Source organism: Pterocles gutturalis, unplaced genomic scaffold (assembly GCF_000699245.1).
Source record: "Pterocles gutturalis isolate BGI_N339 unplaced genomic scaffold, ASM69924v1 scaffold21866, whole genome shotgun sequence".
NCBI lineage: Eukaryota > Metazoa > Chordata > Aves > Pterocliformes > Pteroclidae > Pterocles > Pterocles gutturalis.
The window spans coordinates 55551-68878 of record NW_010106048.1 but is presented as its reverse complement, the minus strand read 5'-3'; the positions used below and the strand labels follow the sequence as shown (position 1 = coordinate 68878).

The window sequence follows — 13328 nt, the reverse complement described above, 5'->3', positions numbered from 1 at the left end:
TTCCTGCTGTTACCACACAGCACTGGGAATGCAGCTCCTGGTATAGCACACATCAATGACCTCCCTTCCTGGAAGCTGATTACTTGCCTGTTTGAATTGCTGCAGGGTTTTGGTCTCCAGAACTGCTTGTGGTAATAAGTTCTGTCTTTGAATGACGGACTCTGAAAAATGTTATATGGGTCTCTCGATGAAACTGCAAGATTTGATAGTGTTTGTCAGCACAGGTTTGCTGAAGGTCAATAGTAGGGAGGTAGAACTGTTGCTCTTATAGCAAGCAAGCAAGCCAGTCCCAGAGATCACACCAAAATCCTGCCTGTCCTAAAGCATCCCTAAAGGAACAGGGTGTGACAGGTGACTCCCTTTCCAGAGAATTATTAATGAGGAGCAGTCACAAGCTCAACTTTTTCACCTATATCAGCCTTTGATGGGGTGGCATGGAAAGGTGACAGATTATATTCAGGTTAGTAGCAGCACTGTTGGCTCCAAAGGACCAGAAAAAAAGCCACCCACTCATGTGAGAGCCCTGATGATTGCTGCTATTGTAGTCTACCTTCAGATGTTAACCAGCACCTTTCACCTAAGCTAACTCAATCGATCCGCACCCTTCTGATGGTGCAGGTGGTTGCAAGAACATCTTTCCCAAGCTTAGGCACTCGCTAGGTATAGGACATGTGCGTTTGAACTGGGCTTTAAAATAGATCTCCAAAATTATATGACTTAGAAACTTGCCCTTCAAAAGGCCTTATTTTCCCCAAATCATGCTGGTCATACAGTTTACAGTACAGCTCTATAATCAGTCTAGATGAACAACCAAAGGGTCAAAGAGTGGCTGTGTGAGAGTCTGGGGGTGGGAGCAAGCAGCTGTGAGCCACAGTGACATAAACCAGCTTTGCCAACAGGAGACCATGCCTCTTATTACAACAGTTGCAGACACCAATTGCCTTTATTTTATGCCTTTTTTTTTTTTTTTTAACCACGACAGCTACTTCATTGCATTAAAGTCATTGTCAACATCAAATAGTGATAGAAAACCTGTGACTCAGGGAACTGGGGTTCTATTATTAAATATACTTTGATACACACATCTATTTTTAGGTACTTAGACACTTATATAGCAGTAAGTTTAGAAATGATGGTACCTCTGTGTTTTAGTCAGTCCTAGTATTAAACGTTGCTGAGTAGGGGAAATTCTTAAGATGGGTGGTTGTTACTCGCCTCATCCTTTGACTCTAGATACGTGGCATTGCTACGAGTCATAAAGCTGATCAACTAATAACACAGAAAAATCTATTATAGTTTCAAAGTCAAATCATTAATAACAATAGTATATGGTTGCTATGGTTATTTATGCTCCATCTGGATTTCATATTGCAATGCTCTATTACAGTGGAAAAAAGATACAGGAAAATAAATAATCAATCTTAAAAAAATATTTTATTTGCCAAATTGAATGCACTGTGTGGTTTTCTTGAAGGGAGGCACAGAAAGATACAGACTAGAACAAAGGGCTTATTTATAATTTTGATGCTTATAAAATCATCTTACCAGCCTTTCTGTGAGCTACTTGTCACACCTCTCTTCACTAGACACTTCATCAGTTCTATACCTTGTGACTGACCTACAGAACTGGTGGTCTAACCATCAGATGGATGTCTGGCATCAGACAATAACTTCTGTGACTTCAGTTAAGGGTATGTGACTAGGACCTCTCCATACAGCCTGTTGCTTCATGTGCTGTGTATACACAACTATACAGTGATATGTATAAATGAGATCCCCGAAGGAATCTGTGCCTCCTCTGAAACAAGTTGCAGCAATTTAGAAGATCCAGGAGATAATCTAGGTAGCCAGATCTTGGGCCTTGCTATAAGGGGACTTGGTTGTCTGTGCCAATAAAGCAGGGGGTGTGTGCATGCGCATGTGTAAGGGCATACAAACAAAAGGCTGTATGTACATATACGGGCAAACAGGCATCTGCATGTCTGTGTGTGCTTGCAGGCACGTATTTGGGTGCCAAAACAGGTTCTAGCTACATGATGCCCCTGTGTTGGAGAGCACATGAATAACAAAGGGAGAAATGAGAATAAGAACTGTTTCTGGTGCCCGAGTACCTCACATCCACTGTGCTTAGGAATGATAGAGATGGTGGCCAGCAACGGTTGGGAAAGGAGCCCCCATGGTGGCCGAGTGGTGAAAGCTGCAGCTGTCACCTGTCTTTGTGCCCGGATATTCCACACTGCCAGGATAGCTGTGGTAAAAGTCTACTTTGTGCTGGGCAATGAAACCCACTGTCTGCTGTACGCTGCAGGTGCCCCCACCTTTGCCAAAGACTCCTCCATCCTCACTGGTCACAACTGTGTAAGCGTTCTGCCCTGCTCCGCAGTGTTGACGGGGGGGAGGCATGGTCTGGATGTTGCTGGCTGTGGTGATTGGGTAGCCCTGGTGGAATTTGGGGTGCACGTCCAGGTAAGTACTTGGCTGGAAGCCACTCTGAAAGGGAAAGACAGTGAGTCAGAACATGTAGCTTCTCCATGGGTGTCCACAGGGCTGACACATACTGGGGCTCAGTCCCTTCACATTTCATGTTTCTTAACCAGCAGCAGTGGCACAGGAGAGCAAGAAGAACTGTACCCATCTCCATTATGAGCTCAGGGGTGGATACACAGCTGTGTGTATATATATATATATGGCTATATACATATATATATATGAGGAAAACAGCTTTTCTTTGGAAGCATTTTAGTGGCATAGAACACAGAGTTGTGCCAAGCCTGTGCCTCTGCACTGAACAAACCAGAAGGCAGGGTACGCTGGTATTTGTGTGCTTAATTTGCCCTCATGGAGGAAATACTTTACGGAACTTATCTACTCAGATAGAAGGGCCATGTGCTAGGTTCTTACTTGCGTGAGGCACTGAGCCTGTTCAGTCCACAGGCTTCTATGCTTCTGGCACCTTTTCAGCTTCATCCTCCGGTTCTGGAACCAAGTCTTCACCTGGGTGGGGAAGGGAGAGAAAACATCAGCAAAGGAGAGGGAAGAGCAAATGTTATCAGATTCCCAGCTGAATCACAAAGAAGAGTGACCAGATGGCATAGATATATGGGCAGCGGCAGACAAAGGCCTTTAAGAGCTCCCTGGGGTTGTTCCCGAGGGGAGGTGTCTGTCTAGCAGTCTCGGCAGGTGGCTAATGCATCTGCATGCTGGGGGGGAGGGAGCAGCACCATGTCCAGGGGACAGCTATAGCTGTGACAAATTGACTCATTCAATCACGGAGATGAATGACCTGTGCAAATTAGACCCACCCAGGTCTCTACAAGACCCCTGCACTACAGGCAAACTTCTAAGATGCTGTTTCGGCATGCTTGTGAGCAGAGAAGGGAGAGGCTTGCTCCTTGTAGCCAGCAGTTCCCAAATGCAAAGCTCCTTGCTGGGTGAATCCCAGACCCAGCTTCCAGTTTTCCCCCGGGGCTGTGTCTGCACTGTGAGAGCAGCCTCTGCAGGGATGTGGATTGAAGGAAAGAATAGATTGTCCCACCGGTCTTGTTCCTGACAGAACCAGTTCAGTGTGTGTGTGTGCATATGTGTGCACCTACAATGCATAAGTAACTTCCTTAGTCCCGGGGCATCTGGGCCATAATGCCCAGCTCTGAGAAGCAAAGTCCAGGCAGATTTTGGACTTGTAACTGCAAGCACTTGTGCCCTGTTGCCTAGCCCCTTCTGCTTTAGGAAGGCATCATATGAGCCAGCACCAGTTCACCACACAGCCAGGCAGTGCTGAGTGTGGGACATTATTAGATATTGGACAAGATCAGCCCTGGGAAATGTTAGCAATAGCTTTCAGCATGTTGTAGCCCTGGGATTCAGAGAAGTGATGTGTGCCAGGGTTTCTCTGAAGTTCACCAATGCATGAAGAAAAGTCTGTGAAGTGCTGTGAAGCCCAGGGCAGAGGCTGTTCGTGGCAAACAACATATTCATCACTGTGTTTGCAATTCTACTACAAGTGTTGGCAACAGTATCCTTAACTGACCCCTCACTGGGGAGGCCCCAATGAGGTGCCACTGACTCTCCTGTCCCCCATAAGTGCTTCTGATCTCTGGTCATGAATAGGAAGGGGAGCAACTGTTAGCTGGCACCTTTGCCTCTGCTCTCTACTGGGGACTCATCTTGCCATCCTGTCGCTACCTTATGTGACCATTCAGCCACTGTGTGACAGATATACCATGGAGCAAGTTCTCTGTGTTCACCTGCTTGTAGGTGAGCCCCAGGGCAGCAGCCAACTCCCGGATCTGCTGGGGGCTGAGGTACTTCTGGCTCTGGAATCGATGATGCAGGGTTTGCAGCTGCTCCTGGGAGAAGGCTGTGCGGCTCTTGGCCTTCCTCACCCTCTCCATGCCATCTTCTCTGCCGTTCTGAGACTTAGCTGTAGGCTGTGGGGACGGGGATGCTGAATGTGGACTGGTGGCTGAATCTGGTGTGAATTGGTTAAAATTCCCAGAACTGGATGAAGCTGGGGATACTTCTAGAAGTAAAAAGACAACAGAAAAAGGTATACAAGACATAATGCACAACTGAATGTATATGAACATGCTCCCTGCCTGCTATGGAGCTCTCTACTGCCCATACAGGGGCTGTCTTGAAGCAAAGGCCTGTGTCACCCTCCTTCCTTCATGGATGTGTGAGCACAGACAAACCCACTGACAGTGAGCAGCTTCCCAGCTCAGTTCTCAGGGATGCCCGTGGATCCCTTTGCCAGGTGGAAAAGTCAGGGCAGGGAGGGGAGAATAGTGCGTGTTGGCTTGTTGGCATCCTCCTCCAAAAGGCACCAGTAGTGTTTCAGTCTCAGTGTGGTGTAAAGAGGCCTGGTCATGACTGCAAGCATAGCTTTGGGCTGGTGACTGGGCTATCCAAAACTGCCTGCCCAGCACTCTCAAGGCACTTGATAGACAGTGGCAAAGCAACCAACCAGCCAAGGTGTATGGTGGGGCAGAGCAGTCGATGCTTACACTGATGGGGCGGCAGGTGAAGAGCATCAGTCAGGGCTTGCATATTGGCTCACTCCTGTTTGCCACCGGCTCCCACCACAGACCATCCCACTGCTGGAAACACATGTATAGATGGAGGGACCCATTTGGCTGAGGGGGGTTTCTGGCAAGAGAAGAATGAAGGAGAGAAAATTGACATGGAACTGGGGAGGGAGAGAGGAAAGGTGGGTGTGTGGGACAGGTGAGAAGAGTCAGTAATCCTGTACCAGGGCCATGGGGGACAAAAGTCAAGAGTACAGAGAAAGATCTCCAAACCCCTTCCCATTTGTCCTGGTATGTGTCTTAAGGGGTCTCTGTTGAGGACAAAGATGAGATAAAGATCTAAAGGAAAAACTTCCTTAACAGTCTATCTGGACTACTAGTGCAGACAAAAGCTGCCAAGATGCAAAGTCATTCAGGCTGCCTGAATAGGAAGATGCTAACAGGAGAGATTATCACAATCCCTTTCTCTCAGGTGCCTGTTTTCTGGGGTCTGTGAGAGGCTGAGACCTTCCCAGGCCAGCCCTGACAGAAGGGCTGCAATGCCAGTCTCTCCCCTTCCCCATACTTGCTGTGATAAATCCATCCGTCCCTCCTTCCTCCAGCTACTCCTCTGTAAACCCTTCTGCGTGGTCCATCCCCTCTCCTACTGACATTTCAGGAAAGTGGGGGTGCAGTTAATTGGGCAATGATGCTTTCAGTATACACTTTCTGACTACTGAGCCCAACATCTCCCAATCTCCTTCTGGTCATCTTGAGAACTGTGTCTCTGAAGCTCATTGATAAACTCTCCTCAAGCTCCCAAATGTATGTCCAAAGCAAAGTACTGATGCCCTCCAGAGGAATGGGCTCCCCATCCACCCTGACAAACTCTTTCCTTCTGTCCTAAGCTGAGAGACTACTAAGCAATCACTCAAAAGCTTTGAGGTGTTGCCGGGCCTCAGAAAAGTGGCCATGTCTGTGGTGTCTTTTCCCTTGTTACCCTCCTGACAGAAGCACAAGCTGTCTTTGCAGTGCCTGCCACTCTAGGTTTGCCTGCTTCTGCCTTATAGGCCTGCTCTTGGCTATTTCCTATCCCTAGGAGAGGATAACTGCCCAGAGTACGGGCTATGTGAAGAGGCAGGTGTGTAGTGGGGCAGGTTTCTGGTGCTGGGGAGCCAGGCCTTGAGGATTACAAAGGGATTCTGCCTACAAGGAGAAAGGGGCTGTCAACAGAAGAGGTGCAAAGGCTTGAGGTGTTGTGTGCATGGGGGTAGACTGAAGAGCCTGAGAGGAAGCTGAACATTTGTGACCTGGATGCATGGGAAGCTGAAATTTTGTGTGGGACCACAGGATGCTTGGCTCCTGCAGGCTGTGCAGTAAAACCCTTATAGGTAGGAAATAAGCATGCTGAGAATGTGGTCTTGGAAAACATGAAAGTCTTCTGTTAAGCAGGAACCACAGCAAGACACTGTAGAGCTAAATCTCCTACATGTTCCTGTTCAGCTGTCATCCCAAACCCCCATGTAATTTACCACCTGCAGCTCAAACTCAAAAAGACAGAGGCCCTCCCTCTTCCATGAGAAGAGAGTGAAGGAAAGAGGAAGCAAGAAACACAAACAGTAGTGCAACAGACATAAACATGACAACCTAAGACAGACCCCCTCCCACAACCCCTTGACACCTGTAGGCCTTTGCTTCCACAACTGGTCTCTCTCTGTAGAGAGGGGCACTAGAGAAAGTGTTTGAAGATGGGTTGTAAGTCTATATACCAGGCCCATTGGGGGCACAAATGACTCAATCTGTCTGCTGCCTTTGTGGAGCAGGCAGCATGCAGAGAACCTAAGCCCTTCTCCAAACTACGTGGCAAGTAGCCATGTGCCAAGTAGGCACTAGTCACTCTGCTCAAGCCTGTAGCTCTCTGTAGCATCTGACACTTGCTCTCCTCTCATCCATTAACCTTACAAGAGCGTTACCTTGCTGACCATGCAATGGGGTTGGGTGAAAACCCAACTATTCTATTACCACTCACTGGAGTGAGAGAGGAATGGCAGGAACAGAAAACGCCACTGCAGTGGGGCCTGGGACTTTTTTTGCAAAGAGAGAAAGGCAAGGCAACAAGAGCACGGTAAGGAGAGGGAAATAGAGAGAGGAAAACAGTAAACTAAAAGAAGCAGAGAGTAACAAAATTTGATTTAAAGGGAGAAGATTTTCCGGCAGTGATTCAGAGCATGCCTCAGATCAAGTTTAATGAGCACATGAAGGGCATGAAGAGTTTATAAGGGGATATGGAATGCCACTAGCAGAGCTACCTTCAGGATTGGTTTCTCTCCATAGCGCACATGACAACATTTGACTAAAAGGAGGCTCAGACATTCCTTCTCCAAGAGCCATGAACTTCCCTGAGACCATGCTGTTACACTGCCCTTCAGCCTGGAGCACAGAGTTGCCAGTTCCTGGAGGCCCACAGGCTCTGTTGAGGTTTAGGAAACTGGTTCACAGTCACCAAAGAAAAGTAGCATGGAAAGGCGGTGTGACTGCCCAAGGTCACGCATCCTCCTTGCCTACAACATTGCACTTCACCCAGCTCACACATTAGGAAACCAAGGCAGGGAGAGAGAAAAATTTGCTCAAGGTCATTGAGTAACTGACCTGAGACCACAGGTATCCTGGGGATTAGCCCTAAGACTTGGCTGAAATACCTTACCTGCCATCTTTCTCTTCGCTCCTGCCTCCGGAGACTGATTGGCACTGGCAGCTCCTGCTGGCCCAGCCGAAGCAGGGGCATGTCCTGCCTCCCCTGACAAGTTCCAGTAAAACTCCAGGTACCCCATACCAGTCCCGTTGGGGTAAGCCTGGTATGGGGGCAAAGCCAAGTGTGCACACATTGGGGGCAGATGAAGGGGTGGTTGCCCCGCGTTCTTATAGATGCCACCTTCACTTGGGGGACAGGTCTCACCAGCAAGCTGAGGTAGCCCCGAAGTGTAGACAGGCAGTTACCTTTATAGCTGGCTATACCCTGCCTGGGACTGCAATATTCATCATCGTTTGCTCCTAGAGGCTCTTTGACATGTTAAAGAGGCTGATTGGTGGGGTGGGGACAGAGCAGGGTGGAGGGAGGGAGAGAAAGACACACATGGCATCAGGGCTAAAATATGTCCCCTCTGAATTCTTCCCATTCTGCAGGTTCCTCAGTCACACCCGTGAAAGCGTCTGATCCAGAGCCCCAGGAAACCTCCTCCAGCTTGCTTCTTCGGGGCCAGCTCAAATTGTCCTGTCACAAAATAATCCCATGTGTGCAGATGCCCTGTAGGAGACAGCTGTTCACTGCATTGCAAGAACAAATCTCAACCAATCCCCGCCACAAGGGAGTGGACAGGAGGTAGATCTGGTGCTGAGCTGCTCAGTACCATGGCGGGGCAAACCCAGGCCCTGGCCTCAGGTTATGGGGAGGGTTCTGAGACTTTTCCTTCATGGCTTATGTCACATTGACACCCCCACAAGACCCACACTCACCCTCCGGACCTGGCAGCACTTCCCACATTGTTGGTGCAGATGTCAGAGGTAGAGCAAGGGGGAAAAACAAGTAAGGATCAGACCTGGGATCTAGAACCTACATTTTTTAACTGAGAAGGAATTTTTCTCGTACTGGCATTTGAGGGAGCCAGCTGAAAACCTGTCTGTACCAGAGCAAACTCAGAAACATTGAACAAGTCACATTCAACACCAGATCTCATTTTGCAGAGCAGACTCAGAAATCTCAGCTGGCTGGTCTACAGAGGGACAATCAGCAGAGACATTTTCACTATGGAGGTAGGAATCTATTTAGTGCAGGTGGAGGTCCATAGCTAACAGATTTGCTCCCCCATGGCCTTTCAAAGACACATCCTTTAATTTGCATAGTCTTGGCTGTGGCCTTTGCCAGGGTGTTGCAGGCTGGTTGAATTAAAGAAAATGAAGAGTTTAAAGCAGGGTTAGCTGATATTTGCTGACATATGGCCCACCCAAGGAGGACAGGCATCTGCAGAGCTGTTAATTAAATAACTAGAGGTAAGTGAGGGAACCACAGAATTCAGTTATGGGACTGCAGGCTGGTCTGCTCTATGGGCTTGCTCCAGTTCCTTCCCTTCAAGACGTTTTGCTCTGCCTGTGTTTAAAAATATTTTATTAGTTTCATTAAAAAGACACTGCGAGTCTCTAGCTAATATCTGTATTTCTCAATGCACAGACAGAAGTCCAAGAGTTATTAAAATCTTTCTTGCTAGAACCAGCCTTGCCTTGGCACCAGGACATGTGCATGCCTCGTGACAGAAGCTCGGAGCTGAGGGTGTGGATCCACAGAAGTGTAAAATTATCTAGCCTGGACTGTCCCTGCACCCAGCCCTCTGTGCCTCATTGCTACACAGGTGCTTGTTACTGCCTTCTTCCCAAGCCTAGCACGCAGTACGTGCCAGATACAGGCCAGACACTTGCTCTGAGAGTGTTCAAGTATCAGCAGAGAGAAGAAACAGACAGGTGGGGGTGCACAAGACCATAGGAAATGGGATTTAGATCAGTTTAAAAAGATGTAGAATGCCACCTCTACCAGCACTACCAGTTGCTACTCTATGTCCCATGGCAGGTTACCAGTCCTGGCTTCCCTCTCTGTAGAGCTGGGGCAACTTGAGAGGTGTCTGAGATCTCTGCGTGGGAAACCAAAAGAAAATGCAGAACTGGCCTGTGGGTGAACCTGAAAATCAATGCAGCTGTTCTTGAGCCATCATGGGCAGGCAGACCATTTAACTCACAGCATGATTCTGCTGGCTTGGGACCATCCACTTTCTCATGGGGTGCAAACTGGAGGGAACTAAGGGCCTGGTTATGGTCTTTTTAACTTGACACTCTTTATTATGTTTTCTGTTTGCATGAAACACTTCTCTATGCCTACAACTATGGGAATAAAGAACTGGCGGTTAGCAAAAGTGTAAACTGACCTTTAGGTTAGAAGAATGATTGTGGACAAATGAGGAAAGCCCTGTTGTGAGCATGAGAAGCATCAGGTTGAAAACACCACCTAGTTGAGCACGTTGAGCATGTGAGTGGAAAACAGACAAAATCAGAAGGTCAGCAGAATGTAAAAGCGAAACTAAGGTTATGTAGTCCTTTGTAATAAATTGGGATCTTGCACACAGCATATTGGCATTTGCTCTTGGCAATGCTCCCCCTTCAGCAAACCTGAGTGGGTTTGGTGTGTTTCGGTGCACTGCCCCAATCCCAGCTGGCCTGAGATCAGCATACAGCTGCAGAGACTGACATCTCTCTGCACAAGAAATGCAGTTTTAAATATAAAATTAAATTGAAAAACTTAAAGCACAAAGCGGCTTTTGAACACAGCTAACTGCCCTGTTAGAATCCCAAGAACATCCTGAATACGTTACTCTGCAACAGCCTCTACATGGTGGTTTCTGGTTCACACCTCACTTCTGAGTCATTTCACGTTTCAGAGCCGCAGTGCCACAAGAGGTCACATCACCGTCCCTGATACCTGCCCTCAGGCCCTAGCTGATTAAGCAAATGGAGAGACATCAATGACATGAGCTGTGCAGAGCTTGGGACCCTGCTGGGCAGCTCCAGTGACACCAGTCAAGGAGAATGCCATCATGCACTCCTTCTTATTCATGTCTGACCTGTTACCATATGTTGGTGTTGTCATGGCCTTAGGTGCAGTTAAAAAATTAAAACAAGGTAGCAGACCTGGAGGATATCAATATGTCTTCTAAGACTGTTTAATCTGAAGACCTGGCAGAAAACATGCCATGGGCTCTGCTGGTGTGGGTGGCAGTGGGTATCCGTGTACTTGTTGGGAATCTCACCAGCTGAGAACTTTGCACTTGATCTCATTATTTCAGCTGCTTCTGAAGGTGTCTGGGATCTTTCTTGCACAGTGCCCAGAGGCTGTAATAAACTAGCATAATCACCTGAACTACAAAGTCCCTCTGGACAGAAGCTGGGGAGGAGGATGGTGCTGTCCCTGGGAGTAGAGCCACTCACCTAACTGGATCAGTGAGTAGGGAAGCACAGACGGAGTCACTTCCCCGGGGGCAGGAGGGGCACAGAGAGGCAGAAGAGCTGAAAGAACCTCAGGAACTCACCCTGTTCCACGGCCCTTCCTCCCCTCTCCACTCCCCGTCCCCCTCCAGCCATGGTTTCAGAGCAGCACCACCTCTCAAGGAGCAGCTGATCTCCCCTGGGAAGTACATGACACAGCCTGTGGTGCAGGGAGCAGCTGCCTAAAAAAAAAAAACTACAAAAAAAAAAAAACTAAAAAGCTGCCTTGCTTTCCCTGAGATGGAACTGAACTCTCCAGCGGTCACAGGAATGAAAGAGTAACCCATAAATGACTGAGTTTCCTCCACAAAGGCCGTAAGGTAGGAAGACCAGAAGTTAGAGAGACCAGGAGGAGAGAGGAAAAGTTCTCATTCTCTGTACCCATGCCCTCTGCAATGTGGCTGTAACGTAGTGAACGCAGGTGCTACTGACAGGATAACTCCAGTGACATGGAAGGCGGGAGAGGCTGAAAAAACAATCTTGTAATCTGGGCTAAGATTATGGACATAATTCAGAAGATGCTCAAGCAGAGCAGAAGGTGGAGAACATGCTCATGGAAATGGTTTCTGCAACTAGGTCCTTTCACTGGCACAGTCCATATGGTTGCAACAACCTGATTTTCTTAGAACAATCCCTGCCTAGACATGTTTTGTCACTGCCCCAAAGTCTTCTACACCTTTCACAAGTGACCTCAGCAAAATCATCCTTCCAGGCAACAGCTTTTGGTTTGTTTGGGTTTTGGGTTGGTTTTTTTTGTTTCTGCTTGTCACTGGGGTTTTAGGTAATAAATTACCTTTCAGACCTCTTTATTTGTAAGCGGCTGCTCTTTTCTCCTAGAAGAGGAATCAGACAGGGTCAAATGGGAAAGCTCAGATCTGGATAAAGACACTGGATGGAACTAACTCTGAGATGTCTATGTTCTGGCAAAGTGTCCCCTGGCAGCTAATGCAAACAAGGCTTGACATGTACAGCATGGACATAATAGAACAAGAACTGAAAGTTTGACAGTGTCCTGGCTAGGCTCAGATGTTCAGTCACAGCTTGAGCCCTTGTGGGACAACTCTTGGTGGTGTAGCTCTGCCCAGTAGCCTCTTCAGTGAAGACACAGCTGATGCCGCCAACAGGAGTATCACTACATCTGCATTCATGTTTGCCTGGCAGAGCTGTGGCAGTTTGGGTTGCAACAGTTTAGAAGTCCTTATTGCTACCACTACACCAGGAAAACAACAAATTTCTTGGAGGCTTGGCCTTACCAGACCCCACTTGGGGGTGCATGGGGAGCACCCCTCCACAGAAGGACCAGTGCTGCAGGCTCATGTGCTGCTAGCAGCAAGCAAGCACCTGGCAACCCTCTGGAGGCTTTCTGGTCCATACAGTCTCTCTTTCAGCCTAGTAATACTGGCAAACATGCTTTTGTTTCTGTCCCAGACGGCTTTTTTAAAAAGTATGCTTTTCAGTCCTTGAATTTGCTGAATGTGGCTTTGGTTAAGTATTCAAAGATGGTTAATGCAGTTGTTTTAAGAAAAAGGCTTTGACAGTATTGTTTTATAGGACTTCTCCTGTATTTGAAGCATTAAACAAATTCCCTGCTTTGTTTAAACATTTGCAGTGGTTTTGTGATTGACATTGATAGTGTTGGCTTAATCTAAAGACATTATGAAAAGAAAAAAAGTGGAAAAGTCATACAGTTTGAATGATAGGAAGCAAAGTAGCTAAACACTTTCACATTGCAACATTCCCACTCTGATCCTCTTTTAACCACCTAGTTCAGAATGTCAATTCTTTAATTGTAACTTGAATTTAATTCTCTTAAAGTACCGTATTTTTCTCCAAATACTTTTCTTTTTTTTGGCAATTGATCATCTTCTACAGTTTTTCTTTGCTCTGTGTGAGACTGTGCTGTAATCTAGTCAGATCTATGTGTTTGCCTGTTCTCACAATGCTCTTGTCCTTCTTGCAAATACCGTTAATGAGTCTGTACCAGTAAAGGAGGGGTTTCTTTCCCCCCCAACGCATAGTCTTGCTGCACTGAGCACAGGCAGTGGAAAGGAAAATTGATTCAAAAAAATCACACACATGCTGCTGCTTTTTGGTTTTTTTAGGTGTGTCATGCTGGGCTGAAAAATTCTGAAAGGGGTAAAATATATTCCCAGTGGCAGAATATAACCAAGTGTCGGTTGGGTGATGAAAAAGAAAAATGAATATGGTCAGAGCTGCTACTTCACTGTACATAACAGCCAT

The 13328-nt window shown here is 47.3% G+C and overlaps 1 protein-coding gene across 1 annotated transcript; it reads right to left on the bottom strand.

Moving 5' to 3' along the window:
* Positions 1 to 2127: 2127 nt before the first annotated feature.
* On the bottom strand, positions 2128 to 7888 carry LOC104472097 (homeobox protein NANOG-like). The gene is made up of 4 exons (XM_010087645.1): positions 7708 to 7888; positions 4245 to 4519; positions 2902 to 2994; positions 2128 to 2490 (listed from the first exon to the last, which is right to left on the bottom strand). The coding sequence occupies exons 1-4, from the start codon at positions 7886 to 7888 to the stop codon at positions 2128 to 2130; spliced, it is 912 nt and encodes a 303-aa protein (XP_010085947.1).
* Positions 7889 to 13328: the final 5440 nt, after the last annotated feature.

Excerpts from the sequence above, each read along its gene's own strand:
- LOC104472097 (XM_010087645.1), bottom strand. The coding sequence starts at position 7,888 with ATGTGTGCACACTTGGCTTTGCCCCCATACCAGGCTTACCCCAACGGG. Across the intron at positions 4,520-7,707 it reads AGCGAAGAGAAAGATGGCAG|AAGTATCCCCAGCTTCATCC; the intron begins GTAAGGTATTTC and ends TTTTACTTCTAG. Across the intron at positions 2,995-4,244 it reads TGGGGCTCACCTACAAGCAG|GTGAAGACTTGGTTCCAGAA; the intron begins GTGAACACAGAG and ends TTCCCCACCCAG.